The sequence below is a fragment of the Elephas maximus genome, chromosome 4 (assembly GCF_024166365.1).
Source record: "Elephas maximus indicus isolate mEleMax1 chromosome 4, mEleMax1 primary haplotype, whole genome shotgun sequence".
Lineage (NCBI taxonomy): Eukaryota > Metazoa > Chordata > Mammalia > Proboscidea > Elephantidae > Elephas > Elephas maximus.
The window spans coordinates 171,796,873-171,817,601 of record NC_064822.1 but is presented as its reverse complement, the minus strand read 5'-3'; the positions used below and the strand labels follow the sequence as shown (position 1 = coordinate 171,817,601).

The 20,729-nt window shown below is 41.1% G+C and overlaps 2 protein-coding genes across 2 annotated transcripts in view; one reads left to right on the top strand and one right to left on the bottom strand.

The window, feature by feature from the left end:
- ALDH1L2 (aldehyde dehydrogenase 1 family member L2) overlaps window positions 1–6,707 on the top strand; it is a 92,230-nt gene extending 85,523 nt beyond the window's left edge. The window contains exon 23 of the mRNA XM_049884233.1: window positions 1,554–6,707. Within this exon, the coding sequence (XP_049740190.1) occupies window positions 1,554–1,609 (56 nt within the window). The 3' untranslated portion in view covers window positions 1,610–6,707. The remainder of the gene's footprint in view (window positions 1–1,553) is intronic.
- A 15-nt stretch (window positions 6,708–6,722) lies between these two features.
- NOPCHAP1 (NOP protein chaperone 1) lies at window positions 6,723–19,902 on the bottom strand. Its single transcript, XM_049884247.1, has 4 exons — window positions 19,746–19,902; window positions 17,828–17,914; window positions 12,743–12,879; window positions 6,723–10,768 (listed from the first exon to the last, which is right to left on the bottom strand). Exons 1-4 carry the CDS (start codon window positions 19,858–19,860, stop codon window positions 10,547–10,549), a joined length of 561 nt encoding a protein of 186 aa, XP_049740204.1. The 5' UTR covers window positions 19,861–19,902; the 3' UTR covers window positions 6,723–10,546.
- Window positions 19,903–20,729: the final 827 nt, after the last annotated feature.

Here is a 20,729-nt window from a genome sequence, read left to right as displayed (position 1 = left end):
GCCAACATGATAATTGGTGGGGTTTTCTGAGAGTCTGGAAACTCAGATTTAGTTTGTAAAAAGCCCAAAATGTAATTCCCTGTTGGCAGTGACAGTATCCCCTTTGAAGTACTAACCTACTTGGAACACTAAATACTTTCCAGGCCCTGTTCCTCGCACTTCACCTGCATGAACACAAGGAATTCTGACAACAGCCCTGTGACACAGCTACTGTTATTATCCTTGTGTCAGGCATGGAAAAACGGGGCACAGAGAGGTTATGTAACTTGCCCAGAATCACACAGCTAGTAACTGAAAGTGAGAATTCAAATCCCTTGCAGGTTAGCTGTGGAGCCCACTCTTTACAGTCAAGGCAGTCTGAGATGTTGCGTTAAAAACAGAAATGTTTGTGATCCCCTGAAGTTACACTCTGCTAATATAAATGTGATGCATTTGGGATATTTTTGCATTTTCTTTCCTGATTGATGACTTTTGGCAATGCATTTGCAGCAATAAATGTAATTTTTGTTTTAAATTCCATTGGGTTGAAGATAATTTTTTTTTTCCTATGTCTTCAATTGGGCTTTTATCCTTAGATCCAAAACATGGTGGGAGACCTTCTTAGAGAAATTACTATTAATAAAGTGAGGCTACCATGGTCTACTCGCCTTTTGATAATCGACCAAGTTTTAAAATTCCTTAACCCAATGGCTCTCAACCTTAGCTGCATACTGGAATAGATAGATTCACCTGGGAGCTTTGAAAATTACAGAGATGGCTGAATTAGTTAGTCTGAGGTATGACCTGGGATCAGGATTTTTAAAAGTGATTCTAATGTGGGAGCAAAGTTGAGAACCCTCGTTTTAACTCAATGTCCATTATCATATACTTATTAGTTTACCTGTGGTATTCATGCCCTTAACTGCTCTAGAAACAGTACTAGACAATGGTACTAGGTCAAAATAAAGAGCTGAAGAGAGGCAGACCTATTTATTTTGTTATCTGGACATGCTTTTCTGTGTTTCTAACCTACTATATGTACCAGGAAAACAGCATATTCCTTACCTTAAAATAGGATTAGATCAAATCACCTCAAACTTTCTTTCCCATGCTCAATTCTGCATCCTTTAATATATCTAAGGGTAGTTTCTTGGTCACTTCTATTCAGCTAAGTAGACAAAGGATAGAGATGGAGGGTTTATCCTCAAGCAGGGAAATAAAGGAAGAAGGTTCAGGGTTGCAAGCTGACCAAAGCAACACTCCGGTCTTTAGAAGGCCAGCTAGTTGATTTTGGCCTTACTACTCAAAGTGTGGCCCAGGGACCACCAGCATCAGCTCCATCAAAGAATACTTAAAAATGTATGTATAAGGCCCCACCCTGGACTTAATCAAATCAGAACCTGCAGTTTAACAAAGTCCCCACATGATCCACATGAACTCTAAAGTTTGAGAAGCCCGGGTCCAGGCCACATTCCAGTTGCTGAGTGACGTATACACCCAAATCTGTGTCCGAAAGACTGGCGACGTCACATCTACCTTCAGTGTGGTCCATCAACTGCTATTCTCTTCCCTAGGTGAAGAAGCTCTAAACGAATACCTCAAAATCAAGACGGTGACACTGGAATATTAGAACAGTGCCATCATCAAGAAACCCCTGGCAGACAGCACCAGTACTGCGCTCTTGACACTTAAGAAGCCTTGGTATGCTGCGGAAGAGGTATCAGCCTTGAACCAAAAACACACACAAATACCATCAAGAGGGTCAGGCCACACGTCTATGCATTGACTCACATGCCAGAGTATTTTCTAATATACTTTTTATACCTTAAATGATTTGCAGTTGGCAGTTGCTGATTTTGGCTATATTGCTTTTTATATATATTTCTAAAATACTGAGCTGCTTTTTTTCCAAGATTAACCTAGCCATGGCTGTTTATTTGAAAACACCAAATCATGAAATTATAAGACCAAATCAACAAATTATACATTTGTTGAAACCTTTGTACAATATATACTGATTTTAACCTTTGAACCAAACATACAGAGTTATAAAAAAGATTTTCTATCATTTTGCTCTCAAGGAACAGTATACTTTGTAAGGAATGTGAAGGTAATTCTTTTTATTATTACTATGGAATGATGCATCTTTGTGCCTTTGATGTTCTATTTCTTAACACACTGTGATAGGTGACCAACCCACAAACATTTATTCAGTACCTACTAGGTACAGGTACAAGGTACTATATTACATTCTGAGGAATATACAGAATTTAATGAGATCTCTTTTCCTGCATGGTTTAAATTCTAGTAAATATTCAGCTTTTAAAACTAACTTTACAGTATGATATAGTAGAAAGTAGATGGCCTTTGAAGGCTCAACTTGGTTGAGATCATCTTACTATCTATGTGACTTTGGGCAACTTAGATGACTTCTCTGAGCTTCAGCTTACTTGTGTGTAATGGAGATAGTAATACCTTCCTCAGTGGAGCTATGAGCCTTCAATGCAATAACAGAAGTAAAGCCCCTCTCACTGTGCTTTGCTCATCATAAACACTCAAAATTGTTTCCACTATCACTATTTAAAAATATATATTGAAATAAATTAACTAGTTGGATTATTCATTTTCCCACAACCCCTTTCATTAATCATTGATTGCTAGACTATTTCTCTCATCCATCATTTTGGCCCAATGCCTGATGCAGAAAAATGTCATTCAGTGAAAAATGGCAGCGGTATGGAGAAGGGTTGCTTTTCCTTCTGCGGCTCCCACATCCCTCATAGGACATCTTCTTTTCATTTTTCTACCTAATGGTTCTGCCCCTTACTGCCTGTGAGATCTGGGACAAGCTGGTTACTAAAGACCTCAGAGCCTAGGTTTGGTATCTAAAAACTGGGGATAAAATTCCTCTTCATAAGATGTTGTAAGGATTCAATAATATCCATCATCCACCTATCGAGGTGTTGGGACCACAGCTGGCACTCAAGGAATGGGGACTGTGGTACCCATGCAGCACTCACAGGGTTTCCTTTGTCAGACAAAAGTACTTAGGTGGGTAAATAGCACCATCCACCTATGACTCAAAGTTGCAGAAATCTGTGAAAGATGGTCAAAGCAATGAACTTCTACTAATCCTCCTTTTAAAGGAAAATTTCAGTGAACATTCCCATCTCTTTGGCTTTGAAGAAACCCTTAAGGGAGTACTTATTACTTCGGTGACTCAGCAGCTCATCAGGAGGGGAATGAAGGGAATCAATAAACAACAAAACACCATCAGAGGCAGAAAACACAGAGGGAAAGCTACCAGCTGTGATCCTGGCATCATCAACAGAGCCAACTTTAACTCTAAGCATTTGAATACTCTCAGGGTCCAAGGTAACAGTTCATATTTGAATAAAATGACAAAGGCCTTATAAAGGAACCACTTTTAAATGAAGTGCTTTAGCTGATTTCGTGTGATTGAAAATATCACTTTACCAAACATTTTAACGATAGATGGAATGGCAGACAAAAGCATACCTGCTCGTCTGGACTGATTTTACTCTCTAATGTTAATCTCCATAGCAGTGGTTTTATTTAATCTTCCTTGGGCCACAAACCTCTTTAAGAATATGATAAATCTATGGGCGCCTCTGTCCCTCTCCTATCCCCAGGATTCACGTGCAGACACATCATTCCACAACTGGCTTCAGAGAATTCATACACCCTAAAGCCCATGCCCAGGCCTCAGGTTAAGAGCTTCTTTTTGTAACAAGTTTTTATAGCTGACTGCTGATCAGGATGAAAAGCTCCATAACAAAATAAGATTCATAAAATCACTGAGTGAATCCAAATGGTAACAGAAGGGGCCACAGCCTGCTGGGTGATTCGGTCAACACACTGGGTAATTAAAGTAGCACCGTTCCTTCAGATCACTGTTTTGTTAAACTACAGGATACAGCTATCATGGGGAGGTGATGACACTTGAAAGCACTTCTATACTGGGCTTTGACCCAGTTTGTTCTGCTTTGAGCCCCTCCCCCAGAATTTGCATTTCGAACAAGTTCCCTACTGAGAATTTGCATTTCCACCGCAGATACACTGAATCAGAATCTACATTGTAATAAATCCCCAGGCAATTCTTACCTATAACTTCCTGTGATGTTAGAAATGCAAATTCTCAGCAGTGGTTTGAACCAGAGGAACTGGTTTGAAGCCCTGGTTCTACATTCTGTATAATTCTCTGCGGTGTATCACACGACCCCATCTGCATGCCTTTGCTAAATTAAACAAATTGCCACAGGGTCATGGGCAACCTCGTGTCAGAATAGAACTGTGCTCTATAGGGTTTTCAGTGACTGATTTTTTTGAAGATCACCAGGCAGGTCTTTCTTCTGGGGTGCCTCTGGGTGAACCTGAACCTCCAACTTTTTGGTTAGCAGCTGAGCATGTCAACCATTTGCACAACCTTTGCTAAAGCAGCCCCTTTTTGCTCACTCTTTCTGACTTTTCCTCCCTCCCCTTCCCCAAGCTGGGTTAAGTATCTCTCCTCTACGCTCCCACTTGTCTTGAAAATAGCACCTACCACTTGGTACTGAAAGAAATTATTTGCCTTCTTTAAGTAGATATAAGTGGAGCCGTGACAGTGCAGTGGTTAAGTGCTATAGCTGCTAACCCAAAGGTCAGCAGCTCAAATCCACCAGCTGCTCCTTGGAAACCCTGGAGGGCAATTCTACTGTATCCTATAGGGTCGCTATGAGTCAGCATTGACTTGATGGCAATGGGTTTTGGTAAGTAGAAATGAGCACCCTCCTTCCACTCCTAAGGTAGGCAGTCTGTCAGTAATAATAACAGCTGCTATCATTTATTGAGAGCCTCCTGTGTGCCAGACACTATGCCAAGCACTCAACAACGCCATCAGAAAAAATGAAGAAATTGAGGTACTCTTCTTACTACGTTCACCACTACCACCCGAGCAAAGCCATCATCACCTCTTATTTAGATTATTACTGAAGTCTTCCAACTGGTCTTCCTGATTCCTCCCTTGTATGGTCCTGTCAGAGCCCTGGTGGGATAGCAGTTAAGAGCTCTGCTCAAAACCTCTAATGGTCCTGATTTCACCTAGACTAAAGCCCAGTGTCTCACCATGGCCTACAAACTCCTGTGTGGTCTTGCTCCCAGTTACCTCTGACCTCATCTCCTGTAATTTTCCCTCTCTCTGTTCTCGCCACCGTGGCTGCTCGATGTTCCTCAAACATACCAGTTGTGCTCCTGCCTCAGGGCTTTTGCACTAACTCAGGTTTTAGTTTGACAGTGGTAACCCAGATATGCTGGTAAATTCATACCAACCCTCTGTGGGGGGAAAGCCCTGATCTGTAGCCTTTTCTAATTTCTGTGTCTAAATATTCTCACCAAGGTCTATTTCAAGCTACCAGCTTGCTTCACCGAACACGGAGTTGGGAACATTTGCCCACAATCAGAGCCAGTGCAGCGGGTGCCAGCACACCACTGCCTCTTCTTAAAGCTCTTTCTCCATACACAACCTCACAGCTGGCTGCCTCACATCCTTCAAGGCTCCCATCAAACATCATCTTATCAAAGACACATTCACAGACCATCCTAAGGTACCACCTAAGCCCCACATTCATACCTCCTCTACCCTGTCATCCTTTTATCTCCCTTACCCCCGTTTTCATACCACTTGTCATTACCTGGCATATTCTGTGTTTATCATCAATCTCGTCCCATTAGAATGTAAACTTTGTAAGCAGGCGCTTGTTCTGTACAATGCTGTATCTCCAGTGCCTAATACAGTGCCTGATACTTAGGAGAAACACAATAAAAATTTGCTTTCAAATGAAAAAGGTTCAGTAGCCTGCCCAAAATCACACAGCTACTAGGTGGCAAAATGAGTATTTAAGCAATGAAGTTGATGGTCTTAACCAAGCTGAGAAAATTTTTATTCCCAGTGCCTAAGTTCTTAGGAGTCCCTGAATAGCACAAATGGTTAAGCTCTGGGCTAATAACTAAAAGATTGGTGGTTCAAACCCACCCACAGGTGCCTCGAAAGAAAAGCCCTGGCAATCTATTTCCAAAAGGCCATAGCCATGAAAACTCTATGGAGTGCAGTTCTATTCTGAAACACACGAGGCCACCCTGAGTCAGAATCAACTTGATGGCAACTGGTTTTAAATCAGTTTCTGGGTAGCATGTAGCAGGCTAACATGGAATATCTGTCAAACTAAAAACCTAAGTGAATAAAAAAACTATGTTAGTTAAAAAGCTAATGTTAGCAATAATGGGTATTATCTACAAGGGCATCTGTGGAAGTAGCTAGAGCTAGGATGAGAAACCAAATTTAGTTCCCTATATCTGTCCCCCAGAAACTAAAAGCTATAGAGGGAATCCTGGGCTAGAAGGAGGATATTGTCAGACACAAGATGTATTCAATAAGGGGGATTTTCATCATTATTATTGTAATACAAATAATACCTCAGTGGATTTTTTAAGTGATTAAATAATACCTAATTATGTAAAAAATACATAAAATGGGAAGGTAGGACTCGACCATCATCTTTCCACACAGAAGTAACCACAGATGATATTTGGGATTGTTCTGAACTTTTTTCTCTTTATATACTGGGGGTTTTGTTTCACAGAATTAGTACAATCCTGTGCATAGTTTTGCTACCTTTTTTCAAGTAACAATGTATCATGAGCATCTATGTCAATAAACACACTTCTGCATATTTTTGTGACTTTTATTCAACATTGTATTGCTGGACATTTAGATTTGCTTTTTGCTGTTTTAAATGTGGCGATAAATGTTATATACAAATTTGTGAACAAAGTCATACTTACTTAGATTAGGATAAATTCCTAAAAGTGGAATTCCTGACTGCAAGGGTGTATCGGTCTATAACCTCACCAAGTTTCACCAAATGTTTGCAACTAACGTGTACTATTCTCATAGCATACCACCTCACATTTCGTGAGCACCGTTCTAAGCACTTGATGTGTATTAACTCATTAATTCCTCACAAAAACCCTATGAGGGAAATGCTGTTATCCCCATTTTATAGATGGAGAAACTGAGAAAAATGGCTGGGCTGGGATTTGGATCCAGACAGCTCCAGAGCTTGGGCTTGGGAAGACCATGACTAGGTGTGGCTGACTGATCTCAGCTCTTGGCTCCACTACTTACTTATTGTGAGACCTTAGGAAATTGTCGAGTATCTTCATGCCATTTGACTCCTCTGTAAAATGGATACAAGCAGAATATCTCATAAGGTTATGGTCTTTTCTTAACAATAAAAAAAGTATTATGTCATGAAATACGAAGTGCTGTAATAGTACAGTCTGCAGGATTGTTTGGTGGAGTGAGGGACTTAGTGACGTTCTTTGCTTCTATCCTTGGGTACAGACTTTACCCACAGGCTGGCTCCACGTGTGACCACTAGATGGCAGCAGTTCTAGGAATCCTATCCAGTCAAGCTATGATGGATCCCCAGTCCTGTCTTCCAAAAGAAGCCATCTCTTCATGTGCCTTTTTAGGAACAAGAAATTCTTCCCATTCAAAAGTCTAAAAAGACTTTCCTCATGCCTCACTGGGAAGGTCTGAGTTGCATACCCATTCTTAAGCCAGTCACTGCAAGAGTGAACACAAAGAATGCAAGATTAAACTGTTAGGGAAAGGCTACCAGTAAAATTGTCCTTTTTCTTCACAATGGTGAACCACTGACTTTTAAGCCAAGCTGCTTTAACTGACATAAAGAGAAGGAAAAGAAACACTTATTGTATATTCCAACTGCGTGAAAGGCACTATGCTAGGCCTTGCGGGAAACACAAATGAAATTAAGATGCAACCCCTTCCTGCCTTTCTTACCACAGCAGTTGATACAGGCACAGTAATACAAACTACATTGCAAGGCAGTTTTTTTTTCATAAGTACCATTGTGATGCACAATAAAAATATGGGATAGATTGAATGAAATTTTTGCTTCAAAGACATTACACCTAATATTCTGACAGGAAACTGTCATAAAGCCATAGGAAGATATTGCTCCACAGTGTGAAGAGATTTTATCAGTTTCCGCAGGAACAGTTCTCCACACAGCTGCCATCATCACACCTGGGCAGTCCTCACAGCGAGCACAGGCTGGACTAGTCAAAGCACAGCAGTGATTCACTTTCCAACAAACTGCAGGGTAAACTGCTTTAAAAAATAAAAATAAATCTTTATTAAGGTATAACATACTTACAGTACACAAATGTTAAATGTACAGCACGATGAATTTTTACATCTCTATGGATTGTGGTAATTCTTGAAGTAACAGTGCCCGGCAGATATAGGAAGTGCTCCTTAAGTACTAGCTAGTTTCACCTGCCAATTTGATAGATTTAAAAAAAAAAAAAAAAGTCTTGGTTTCATTTGCATTTCTTTGATAAATAGCGTTAAATTTTTTCTTTTTTCTTTTGTAACTTATTTGTTCATGTCCTATGGCCTTTTACTGTAGAGATATTGGTCCTTTTTTATTAGTTTGTAAGAGCTCTTTATTAATGATTCTCACTTTTTCATATATTGTAAATATTTTTCCAGCTTGTCCCTTGCCTTTTAAATTTCTTTGCCACCTGCTGGTTTTTAATATTTATGGGAACAAATTTTCTGCTCTTCTCCTTTGTGATTTCAGGCTTTGATGTTACATATTTAAAAGAACCTTTCCCAACTTCATGATTAAATCTTCACCCATATTTTAGTATGGTACTCTTGTAATTTTATTTTTTTTAGATTTAAATCTATATATAGCTTATCTGGGCACATGGTATGAAGCTAGAATCTAACTTGGTTTGAAACAGCCAGTTTTCACATTGTATATTGAATAATTCATCCATTTTACATGTTGACTTGAAATGCTAGCCTCACCATATACTGAATTTTTATGTCTTCCTTTATTCTCCTGTGTCACAACAATGTCCAGAGAGGAACTGAATTTAGTTGACTCCTTTATCTGTATAGGAAGCCTAGTTAGTTGTATTACATGAGCTAACCAGGGCACGAAAGAAAATTAAAATGTTTACATGCTGGAATCTATTTCTAGACTGACTATTCTCTTTCACTCATCACTCAGCTTATTTCTGCATGGATATTTCAGTATTCCCTGAAAAGTTACATTTTTATATCCCTCTGACTGGAACAATCTACCATGGCTTAAAATGTCCTGTACAGCCATTAATTCATTTATTAATATCATTCAGTGCCTATTGTGTGCCATGTACCAGGTTAAATAGTAAACCAAACAAATTTACCTCTTCTCACAATGTACCATAATATTCAGTTGAAGACAATCTTTATATATTTAAGCCAATCATGCACCACAGTTGTGTTCTTTGCTACACGGTATAGCATGATACCCTTTCCAGCTGAGAAATCTCATTTCCAGATCTGTTCATCCTCCTCACACATTAAGGCACAGCACAGGAAAGCTAGTACATAGTGTTCAGTTTCAATTTCCAACGGGAAGACCAGGAAGGACCTTGAGAATAATCTTCAGAGTATTTACAAAGTGTCTTAAAAGAGGAGGAAAGACTAAGGTTCAAAAAAAAAAAGGTTCAAAGAGAGCCCTAAAACATAAGGCAACCAAGCGGCATCAGTTCAACAGACAGGCAGTCATTTAAATTCTTAGATTTATTTCCTCTGCAAAAGTCAGGCTGCTGGCAGATGAGATCCCAAACAAGCTTAATAATGTTAAGAATGAGGAAAAACTCTAGCCTGGGACCATTCTGACTTTTGAAAGGGAAAACCACCTGTTGCCTGTCTTTGTATTATTCCCTCTTATTTTTCTTGTGATGTCTCTATTTTCTACATTTGACAGGTCTCAAACTGTGAGCAGTTTGGAACAGTTTTAATAACAGACAAAAAGTGTTGCTTTATGAAAAAAAAAAAAAACAGCAAACCCCCCAACGCTCCCAACTAATAAGTTCTGTATGTACTCAGAGGCTGCAGAGTCACTGACAGTGATCCAATCACAGAGCCCCGGTTCGCTCTCCAAGGCCAAACTGGAAAGGAATAGTTTTCAAATGAAAATAGATGTACCTCAGGGTAGCTAAAAATACATGTAAATTTTTTCCTTATAAAAATCTTTTTTCTTCTAAAAAAATGTCTCCTTTATTGACTCTATCTTGGACGTGACAAAATCGTTTGATGTTATAATAACCTAAAAATATTAGGTTTTTTCCAGTGCAGTAATTTTAAAAACAAAACTAAACAGAAAACAGGTAATTTACTTCTTTTTTAAAATGAACTGGTATTTCTGAAATCCATGTTGAAGAAAGGTACCAACAAGTTCAGTCATGACCACGCAGGAAGTTAAGCTTTCTAAACCCTAAGTCTCTTCAGCATGAGACCAAAGACGAGTCTAATCTGCATGTAGTCCGCGTCCTTAAATGCCAGCTTTCATTTTGCTGAGAAACAAAATACATACAATACTACCTAAAACCATGGGTACCTGCAACACAAGATAACCGGGAATCACAACCTTTATGACAGAATTAGCAGGCGTGCATCACGCATCTTTCCAGATCATGTATTTCATTGTTTCTTCTTTTTACTGGCAGGACTATCCAGAACTTCTATCTTGCCTTTTCCACCTTCTGAATTAGGAAGTTTAATGTTATCTATGGTGACTTGACCAGGAATGCTGACTTCTTCATCCTCAGATTCTGAGCTGTTCTCTGAACTGTCTTGAGAACTTTCTTCTGAACTGTTCTCTTCTTTTGAGTCAGACTGATTCATCTCAAACAAGGCCACATCCTGCAAAAAGCACCAGGCGGGAAATTTATTTCAGGGCCCCTCCCTTGTAAGCTATAATAAAACAACACGGAGAATAATAAAGAAGCCCTGGTGGCACAGTGGTTAAGAGCTTGGCTGCTAACCGAAAGGTCAGTGGTTCAAACCCACCAGCTGCTCTGTGGGATGAAGATGTGGCAGTGTGCTTCCATAAAGATTACGGCCTTAGAATCCCTACAGGGCAGTTCTGCTCTGTGCTGTAGGGTCATTAGGAGTCAGAATCGACTCGATGGCAATGGGTTTTCGGTTTTGGTTGGGAACAATGAACATTCAGCACAAATATTGAAGCATGAGGGCAAGAAATGTTTTTAATTTCTAGTGTTTATATCAGACACAATTTGGCACTTTTATTCTTTCAGTTGCCACAGTCCAAAATAGCGATTCATATTTATTGTAGGTAAGGAGTCTCCTACAACCTAGTTTTACATATCCTGAATATATGTGGCAACATTCATTCAACAAATATTAACAAGTCTTAAAATGAGCCAAGCAAGATAGTAAGTCCTAGAGACTCAATAGGGAAAAAAAAGAAAACCCTTGCAAAAAAAAACAAAACCCTTGTAGCTGGCAAACTATAGCCCTTGGGCCAAATCTGGTCTGCTACCTGTTTTTTGTGTTTAGCTCCATGAGTTCAGGATAGATTTTACATTTCCTTATGCCTAAAAAATCAAAAGAATAATATTTTGTGCAACATGAAAATCTTACGACATTCAGATTTCAGTGTCCACAAATAAAGTCTGTGAGCCGTACTTCTTCAGTTGCGTAATGTCTATGGCCACTTTTGTACCACAACAGCAGGGTGGAGCAGTTGCAACAGAGACCGTATGGCCCACAGAACATGAAGTATTTACTATCTGGCCCCTTCCAGAAAACATTTATTGACCCCTGGTCTAGTGGTGAAAGAAAGGCAATAAACAAATACATACTGAAAGGCAGTGTCCGGTAGTGACAATAAAGAAAAAGAAAGCAGGATAAGATAATAAAGTCATCAGAGAAAGCCTGTTGATGAGATGACAAAGACCAAAGGATTCAAATGCAGAAATCTGGGGAACAGCATTCTACAAACAGGCACCAACCACAAGAGAAAGGTCTGGAACAAGGGGGCTGGAGCTAGAGTGCAGTAAATGGGGAGACTGGGCAGGAGAACGGCCAGACAGTGAGCTGGAGACGGGGGGCCACACAGGCCCCTGAAGGACTCTGCGTTTATTAGAAATGTGATGGGAAGCCCCGTGGGGGTCCCAAACTGTGTACCACACACATTATGTGAAGGGCAGCCTAGGGAGGTGAGAGTGGAAGCAAAGGAGATCTGCCAGGAAACTTCTGCAACTGTCCAAAGTAAGGACCATAATTACTTGGACCAGGGCGGGTAGCAGTGGAGGTCATAAGAAGAGGTTGGATTTGGGATCTATCCTGAAGGTAGAGCTGACCACATTCGCTGATGAGTTAGATATTATTGTTAACAACCCTGTCAGCCCTGTCCAGACACAAGTGTTATAAAGGAAACTGCAGTGTAAAAACATAAATTGAGAGACAATTTTCACTTACGGCTTATATAATCAGTCATTCCGTTTAACACATCATTTATTTTTGCACAATCAATGAATCAGACTATGATGACCTCTCTTGGGTTTGGGTGGGGAAAAAAAACCCAGGACATTTACTAAATTAATGCTTCAAGATAACAAATGTAATATATGACTTGAAAAAGCCTCCCATGACTCCAATACTACTAAATCGCTAAACTTCACCCAGGGAAGCTTACAGACCTTTAAGTTCTTGCTCGTAAAATGACATAAATACCTATGGGATACTGGGAACATGAACTGACTCCCCAAGAAGGAAAATAACATTTGGAATTAAAATGAAAAAGCTCTTTTTTTTTAAGTGACAAGGCATACTAGTAGTTTTACTTTAAAAAATAAAACAAAGTATAATTACCATTTGTATAATTTTTCCAAGAGTCTCATCAACATTTTCGATATCAAACTGACCAGGTGGTGCAGCTGCTATTTCTTTTCTTAACTTTTCATTTGCCTGGGCCATCTGTGGGAGAAAGGTCTGTACTTGGTCCAATACTAAGGAGAGAAAATATATCAACATTTATGTTAGCATTTGGCCAAACTTCATAAAGCACTTCTGAATCTAGGAACAATAATCAATATTTCAAGTATCTGAATTTCCTTGGGCAAGTTAATTATGAGTGGTTGTTTCTGCCTGTCCACCATCTAGTCCCCTTTCTTCTGACAACAAAACCCTGACTTTCCTCTTAACCCTCTGTGACTCACTCTTGACCCCACACTGTGCACCTACATATTCCACAACCTTGGCCACCAAAATTTGGTTCAGTGGCATACACAGTGACAATGATCAGTTCAGGCCAGTAAGAGATCAACTTAGGACTTCGGTTTGAACTGCTGAGAAAGAGAACCCTTCTTTGTGGTAGCTTCCTGAGCTGCAGAATGTAAGCCAGGAGCCACTGATAACCTGGCCAACTTGCCACACCTGGAGAAGAGCTTGCTCTGGATTATGGCAGCACCTAGGACGGCAGTGCTGGGAGATACAGAGCAGCAGACCCCTGATGACATTGAGCCCTTCTGTTTTGTTTTTTCAATAAACCAAACCAAACCCAGTGCCGTCGAGTCAATTCAAAATGAGTCAATATAATTTCTTTTTATGCTTAAGGCAGACTAAGCAGGGTTTCAGTCACTTGCAACCAAAGGAGTCTTGACTAACACATTCAATTTAATCACCCATCTGTAAAACAGGTGATAAACGCAGCATTGGGATTGGAGGAAGACTCAGTAACAACTTGCGTTATGCAGATGACACAACCCTGCTTCTCAAAGTGAAGAGGACTTGAAACACTTACTGATGAAGATCAGACTACAGCTTTCAGTATGGATTACACCCCAACGTAAAGAATACAAAATCCTCACAACTGGACCAACAAGCAACATCAAGATAAACAGAGAAAAGTTTGAAGTTGTCAAGGATTTCATTTTACTTGGATCCACAATCAACACCTATAGAAGCAGCAGTCAAGAAATCCAACGACATATTGCACTGGGCAAATCTGCTGCAAAAGACCTCTTTAAAGTGTTAAAAAGCAAAGTCACTTTGAGGACTAAGGTACACCTGACCCAAGCCATGGTATTTTCAATCACATCATATGCATGTGAAAGCTGGACAATGAATAAGGAAGACCAAAGAAGAATTGACGCCTTTGAATTATGGTGCTGGCAAAGAATGCTGAATATATATGATGGACAGCCAGAAGAACAAACAAATCTGTCTTGGAAGAAGTACAGCCAGAATACTCCTTAGAAACAAGGATGGTGAGCCTTTGTCTCGCTTACTTTGTACATGTTATCAGGAGGGACCGGTTCTTGGAAAAGGACATCATGCTTGGCAAAGTAATAGGTCAGGGAAAAAGAGGACGACCCTCAACAAGATGGACTGACACAGTGGCTACAAAAACAGGCTCAAACAAAGCAACCATTTTGAGGATGGCATAGGACTGGGCACTGTTTTGTTCTACTGTACATAGGTTGCCAACTCAATGGCACCTAACAAGAACAAGGGGTATTTAATTTCTTTATCTCTCAAAAGTGGTACAGCATATAAACATGCAAATAATGGGCTTTCAAAAACTTGTTAAATTGAAATTGCTACATGACAGATGAGTAAGATGTCCGGAGTATGGAAGATGAAAACAAAATGGTGGTAAAGACCAAGCAAAAGACTTGACTGTAAAATAGGGCTGAAAGGATTAATGAAATCACATACATACAAAGCCCCAAACAACGTCTGGCCCACACTAGATGGTGAGAACATGTCAGCTCCCACCTCCTTCACATACACAGGACAAAAAAAAGACTGATAAAAATAAAGATATTTCCATGCTACAAATTTAAATCTATGCTCTCTATTACCAAAGACAGAGGAGCAGGTCAGATCTTATTCTGCCTTTGTTTTTAACTAATGAATCATGTGGAACAAAACAAGTACCTACTGATCTGCACGTGTAGTATGAACCATGATTCTGAGAAGCCAAATATTTCTCTGGTGCTGTGGGAAGAGTACATGCTAAGCCCTGAAGCTAGGCCAGTTTTAGTTTTCAAAAGTACTGGCCATTTACTTTTAGACTCAAATTCTGAGAGATGAGGTGGTATACTTAAATAATCTTGTCTTAATCATAAATATGGGGGAAGTGGTAGTGTAGTAGTAGAATTCTCGCCTTCCATGCAGGAAACCTAGGTTCGACTCCCAGTCGATGCACCTCAAGTGCAGCCACCATCTGTCCATCAGTGGAAACTTGCATGTCGCTATGATGCTAAACAGGTTTCAGCAGAGCTTCTAGACTGAGACAGACTAGGAAGAAAGACCTGGTGATCTACTTCCAAATAATCAACCAATGAAACCCTATGGATCACAACAGTCTGATTCCATTGTGCACAGGGTCATCATGAGTTGGGGTCGGCAGCTAGCAACACTAACAATAATCACATATACAATAATGTGGTCATGACATGAGAAGCTCTCTATTCCAGCCATCACGTTCCACAGCTGACTACACAAAAGCCAGTCAGTGAAATCACTGTCATAAGTCACTCAAAAGGCACTCTAGAGCCACTGGATCCAAGAGCCATATTGGGAAGTGCTTGTTTGCATTTAACTTCTCATACTGTACAGGTAGCCCTCGACTTAAGATGGGTTTCCATTCTGACGATTCCGTCTTAAGTTAGTTCCGACGCAAGTCGAATACCTCTTTTTCTTTTTAGTTTTTATTATTTTATTATTACTGCCTTTTATTATCAGTATCTTTATAAAGCTGATCTTTGCCGGCATCAGTGTCTTAACAATGAAGTCGGAGTCCTAATAGCTGTCATGCGCATACACAGTTCAACTGTCATATGTCATTAGAGTTGAACACTGCCCAACTTTCTATCCATTATGACTCCCGACACCAACAGCGACACAGACTTCATTGTAGACCAGGCCATAGCCTGCTATATGACAGTGCTTTTGATCAGTAAATCATAATGTGGAGCATCTGTGAGTGAATATCTGAAAACAAGAACATCAGCAAATTACATGCTGCAACACTGTATGTAGTACACATTACTAATGCTAAGATGTAAAAATAAAAAAAGGATGGTCGTAATTGCACAGAGAGAGTGCTCCAAATGTCCACTAACAGCTCCCCACAAGTCTTGGGCTAGTGATCAGCACATGCGTGGGAGGAAACGACCCGGGACTGGGGGGAAAACCACCTGAAAGGGGCAGAGAACAATTCTTGGAGCTCACAAAAGGTCAGGAATGGTTCACGTTCACACCAAATATTTGTATTCACAAGACATCAGGTAGAGTACTCAAAAGGGTATTGCCTAAATGGTGGGCACGAATTAATCCTAGGTTAAATGCTGCTCTCTTCCCACCGAACAGTGCTTGGAAGCTCAGTCTGTTTCACAAGTGACTTAGGTGCACCCCACATAAAGCTAAAAAATACCTGAATACAAAAATATCCAGCATCCAACAAGGTAAAATTCACATTTGGCATCCAATAAAAAATTAACAGACATGCAAAGAAGCAGGAAAACTCAACCCGCGATGAGAAAAATCAATCAATGAAACAGATCCAGAAATGTCACAGGTCACAGAATTAGACAAGGACATTACAACAGTTGTTATAAGTAGATTCCATATGCTCAGGAGTTCAGAAGACTGAGCGTATCAAGTAGAGTCATGGAAAAAGAAACAAATGAAATGTCTAGAGATCAAAATTACAATATCTGACGTGAAAAGCACACTGGGTACGATTAACAGAATTAAGAGCAGATTACACACTACAAAAGAACAGTCAACTTGAAGACACAGCAATAGAAACTATCCAAAATGAAACAGAGAAAAAAAGGCACCCCCACCCCAAAAAGAACCAAGAGTCAGTGATCTGTGGGGCAACTCCAAACACAAAATTATGGGTACTTGGAGTCACTGAAGGGAAGGAGACAGAGAAGAGGAACAGGAAAAGTATTTTGAGAAAGAATGGGCAAAATTTTTCCCGATTTGATGAAAACTATTTTTTATAAACTCACAGATCTGGTTCAACAAATCCCAAGCTCCACAACTACAAAGAAAACTATCTGCAAGGATATCATCAAATGTGTGAAAACCAGTGATAAAGAAAAAATTTCGAAAAGCAGCCCAGAGGGAAAAAAGAAACTACATACAGGATAACAAAGATAAAAAAGACGGCACGCTTCTCATCAGAAATGCTAAGTTCTCTCGGAGTACTGGTGCTTTCTTAGTTTACAGAAGCAATAACCTCATGCATCATTTACACTGTTTTCACTGAATTCTTGTCTTTATTCTCTCTTGTTAACACTAAGATTGAATTATACAGACACTGAGTATTACATGAACGGTCATGTAAATACTGTCTGAGCGTGTACACTCGTGACTGTGCAGTAGAGCAACATACTAAGGAGTAATTAATGAAGAGAGCTATCCCGTAGTTGTTAGGTGATGGCGAGTGGATTTCAACTCATAGTGACCTCGCGTGTGTGACAGAGAAATGCGCTACAGAATTTTCCAGGCTGTAATCTTTATGAGCCTGGTGGCAGAGTGGTTAAGAGCTATGGCAACTAACCAAAAGGTCGGTAATTCGAATCCACCAGGCACTGTGGGACAGTTCTACTGTGTCCTTTAGGGTCGCTATGAGCCTGAATCAACTTGATGGCAACAGGTTTGGTTTTTGTGTGTTTAACCTCTAAAAATATCTCCTATGGAGAGTAATAATAATTATTTTCTACTTCCAAAAATTCATCCTACAAGCATCTTTTTCAGGAGAAAGTTTCCCTCTTCAGGCAACAGAAATTCCAAGTAAGAGTTGCTTCAAGGGACTCTCTATGGCTTGATATCTGATTATGAAGACAGAAAGTGTCCCATCAAGTAACAGCTTAATTAGGCAAAACTGAGCAAACATCAGAGAAGACTTAAGAAAGAAAACAGAGGAGTACTTACAGGGACTCCTCTCTATCCGAACTGTTTGAAGATTAGAGTTCTTTCTGGAATTAGGCTTGGAGTTGATAAGCAACCTGTCCCATATTCCTGGAAAAACACACATGCACATGATTTACTATGTCATAAAAAATAAGGGCCTATCAGCAAACCTCCCATGACCAGTCTCAAGTCTTGACTGCTCCACATCCCCTGAGATATTTTTTTAAAAAGAGGTGCTCCAAGCTCCATTGCAACTTGTTTCTCATCGTTTAGTTCTTTATATTTATCTATTACCCCTTTCTTAAGCCTGTCACACACATCTATACCCCAAGGCTAAGTGACATAAATGCACACTAAACTATCTTTCTGGATCAGAAGTTCATCAGTAGACAGATGTGGGCCTGTAATGACAGAATGGAGAAAGCAGTAAAGAATACAATAACTGTTCAGTGAAGCCAGAAAGCATTGCTGTGTAATATTGGGCAAGTCACCGAACCTTTCTGGGCATTACGTAGTTTTTTCATTTGTAAGACATGCCTGCATGGTTAGTTCCCCTGAAGATGTCCAGCTTCGACAAAATAGCCCTTTGGAGAAATTTTGTGTCTACTTCCACCTCCACCTTTCAGCTTCATCTCTCACTACTCCTCAAATCAACCCAACTCTCCAGCCCATCAGCAATCCTAGAACAAGATTTGTCTTTCAAAACTCAAGGATTTGCACACCCTATTTCTAATACCTGGAAAATCTGTTCACTCTCTGATACCAAAATCCTGTTCATCCTCAAAGCAAAGCTTTCAAACATTTATTGATATTGCTACTGAAAGCCTAGCAATTGGATTAGTATTAAGAACATGGATTCTGGAGCCAGGCTGCTTGGATTCAAATCCCAGTATGACTACTTTCCTGCGGAATGATCTCCAGCAAGTTACTTATCTGTATGATAAACCATGCCTCCATTTCCTCCCCTATAAAATGTAGATAACAGAGCCTACTTCATGGGATTGTTGTGAGGATTAAATTAGATAATTCCTGGAGTACAGTAAACACTACATAAGCTTTGGCTTCTGTTTGTTAAAGCCATCCACTTGTCATGTTTCTGTTACAGCAGCACTGGATAACTAAGACACTTGGTAAAGCAGAGGGTGAGTGAAAGAAAGGAAGACCTTTAACTAGATGGATTGACACTTGAGCAATGATCTGAGCATGGCTCAGGATAGGGTCGCTCTGAGTCAGAACCGACTCGAGTGCACCTAACAACACAATTGCCCCACAGGGTCTTTTCTCCCATGGAGCCAAAGGTGGGTTCAAACCGCCGACCTTTCCATTATCTGCTCAACAGCTTAACCACTGTGTCACTACTACCTCCATGTTCAAAATGTTAAGAGTGAGGCTTAATGAATGTAAATAACCCTCTTAAGGTTCCACAGCTAATTACTCATGGAGCTGGGATTCGAACCCATGATTTTTAATTCTGTATTGTTTGAAATGCTGTGTAGATTTCCTGGCACCGTCTACGAGAGAGCAGCACCAAGTAGTTCTGTGGTATATTGGGGGCGTGGGGAGGTGGGTTATTATCCATAATATCCATTGGCCGGTCCCCCATCAGCCAACTCCTTCATCCCACACAGGCGACCCTAAGGCCCTCTCCTTCGAGAAATTCGGGTGCGCCCCAGCTTCGGGGGCCGGGGAGGGCGCGTGGCAAATATAAGAACCACCGGCTCGAGGAGCTCTAGGGCCCGCACGGCTCTGGGACCCGGCCCGGTGCTGGGTGCCCCCCACCTCCGCGATGGCGGGACTGACCCAGCCCTGAAGCACCCACGGGGCTCCCCTCAGGGTTACGGGCCTGAGCAGGCAGCCGCCGGCCCCGGGCTGCTCCGGCCGCCACCCCCCGCCCCGCCGCACGTGCGCGCCCCACTCCGCCACCGCCACCGCCCGTCACCTCCGAGGCCGCCGCTCCCGGCCGTCAGCAGCTCCTTGGACACCGACACCCCCGAGCAGCCCGGGGTGGACAAAGAACAGTTCGGCCTGGGGTCGGGTTGACCGTGCATCTCCATGCTTCCCGCAACCCTCAGATCGAGCCGGCCAGGCCGGATGTAGGGAAGAGGCCAGGGTAGAAGGCGGGACCAGGGCCGCCATTGGAAGAAACTCGGAGGTGGGCGGGGCGAGGGGGACAGGGCGCGGGGGGGGGAGTGGGCGAGGGCGACACCTAGCGGAGCGACACCTGGCGGAGCTACCGGGCAGCGCAGGAGCGTTCAGGCATTCCTACCATGAAGCCCCTTGGGGAAAAAAGAGCTGGCAAGGCTCTATTTAAACAAAATATATAAATGGTGACATGAAGAGCGCAGCATGGGGCTGCCCCCCCTTTATGCTTTTAACAATATTTATTGACCACCTGCAGTATGCCCAGACTCTTCTAGACGTTGCGGAGTTCCCAAAAGCAAAAATCTTAAACCAATCTTTTTTTCTACTCGTTTCTGAGCAGGGGCTCCACAGTCAGCCAGAGTTAAATCCAGTCCCAGGTCAACCATTTGCTTGCTACCTGTGACCTTCAGCAGATCACTCTCTGAGCCTCAGTTTCCTCCTCTATAAAATGGGGATGATAATATCTACTTTACAGGGTTGTCGTGAGGGATAAAAAGGAAGAGGACTGAAATGTACGTAAGGGCACAGGCAGCCACGTTACTGTTATTATTATAATTAGTTAATGTAACCAAATTAAAAAACGTAGGGCACAAATAATTATGGGAGAAATGACAGTAGGTACTGAGAGAGAAGTTGAACAAATGTGTATTTGCTAACTGGCTCTTTCATTGATCCATTGACCAACTGAAAATCTTCCCACCTCGGTAGTCTGGGGTTCTAGCCTCTGGGAATGTCCCGTATCTCTTTTGCAAATTGTTGATTGACTGAGACCAGAATCACC

Coding starts and splice junctions, on each gene's coding strand:
- NOPCHAP1 (XM_049884247.1), bottom strand. CDS start 19,860: ATGGAGATGCACGGTCAACCCGACCCCAGGCCGAACTGTTCTTTGTCC. Junction 17,915..19,745: donor CGGGAGCGGCGGCCTCGGAG/GTGACGGGCGGT, acceptor GTGTTTTTCCAG/GAATATGGGACAGGTTGCTT. Junction 10,769..12,742: donor TTGGAAAAATTATACAAATG/GTAATTATACTT, acceptor TGCTTTTTGCAG/GATGTGGCCTTGTTTGAGAT.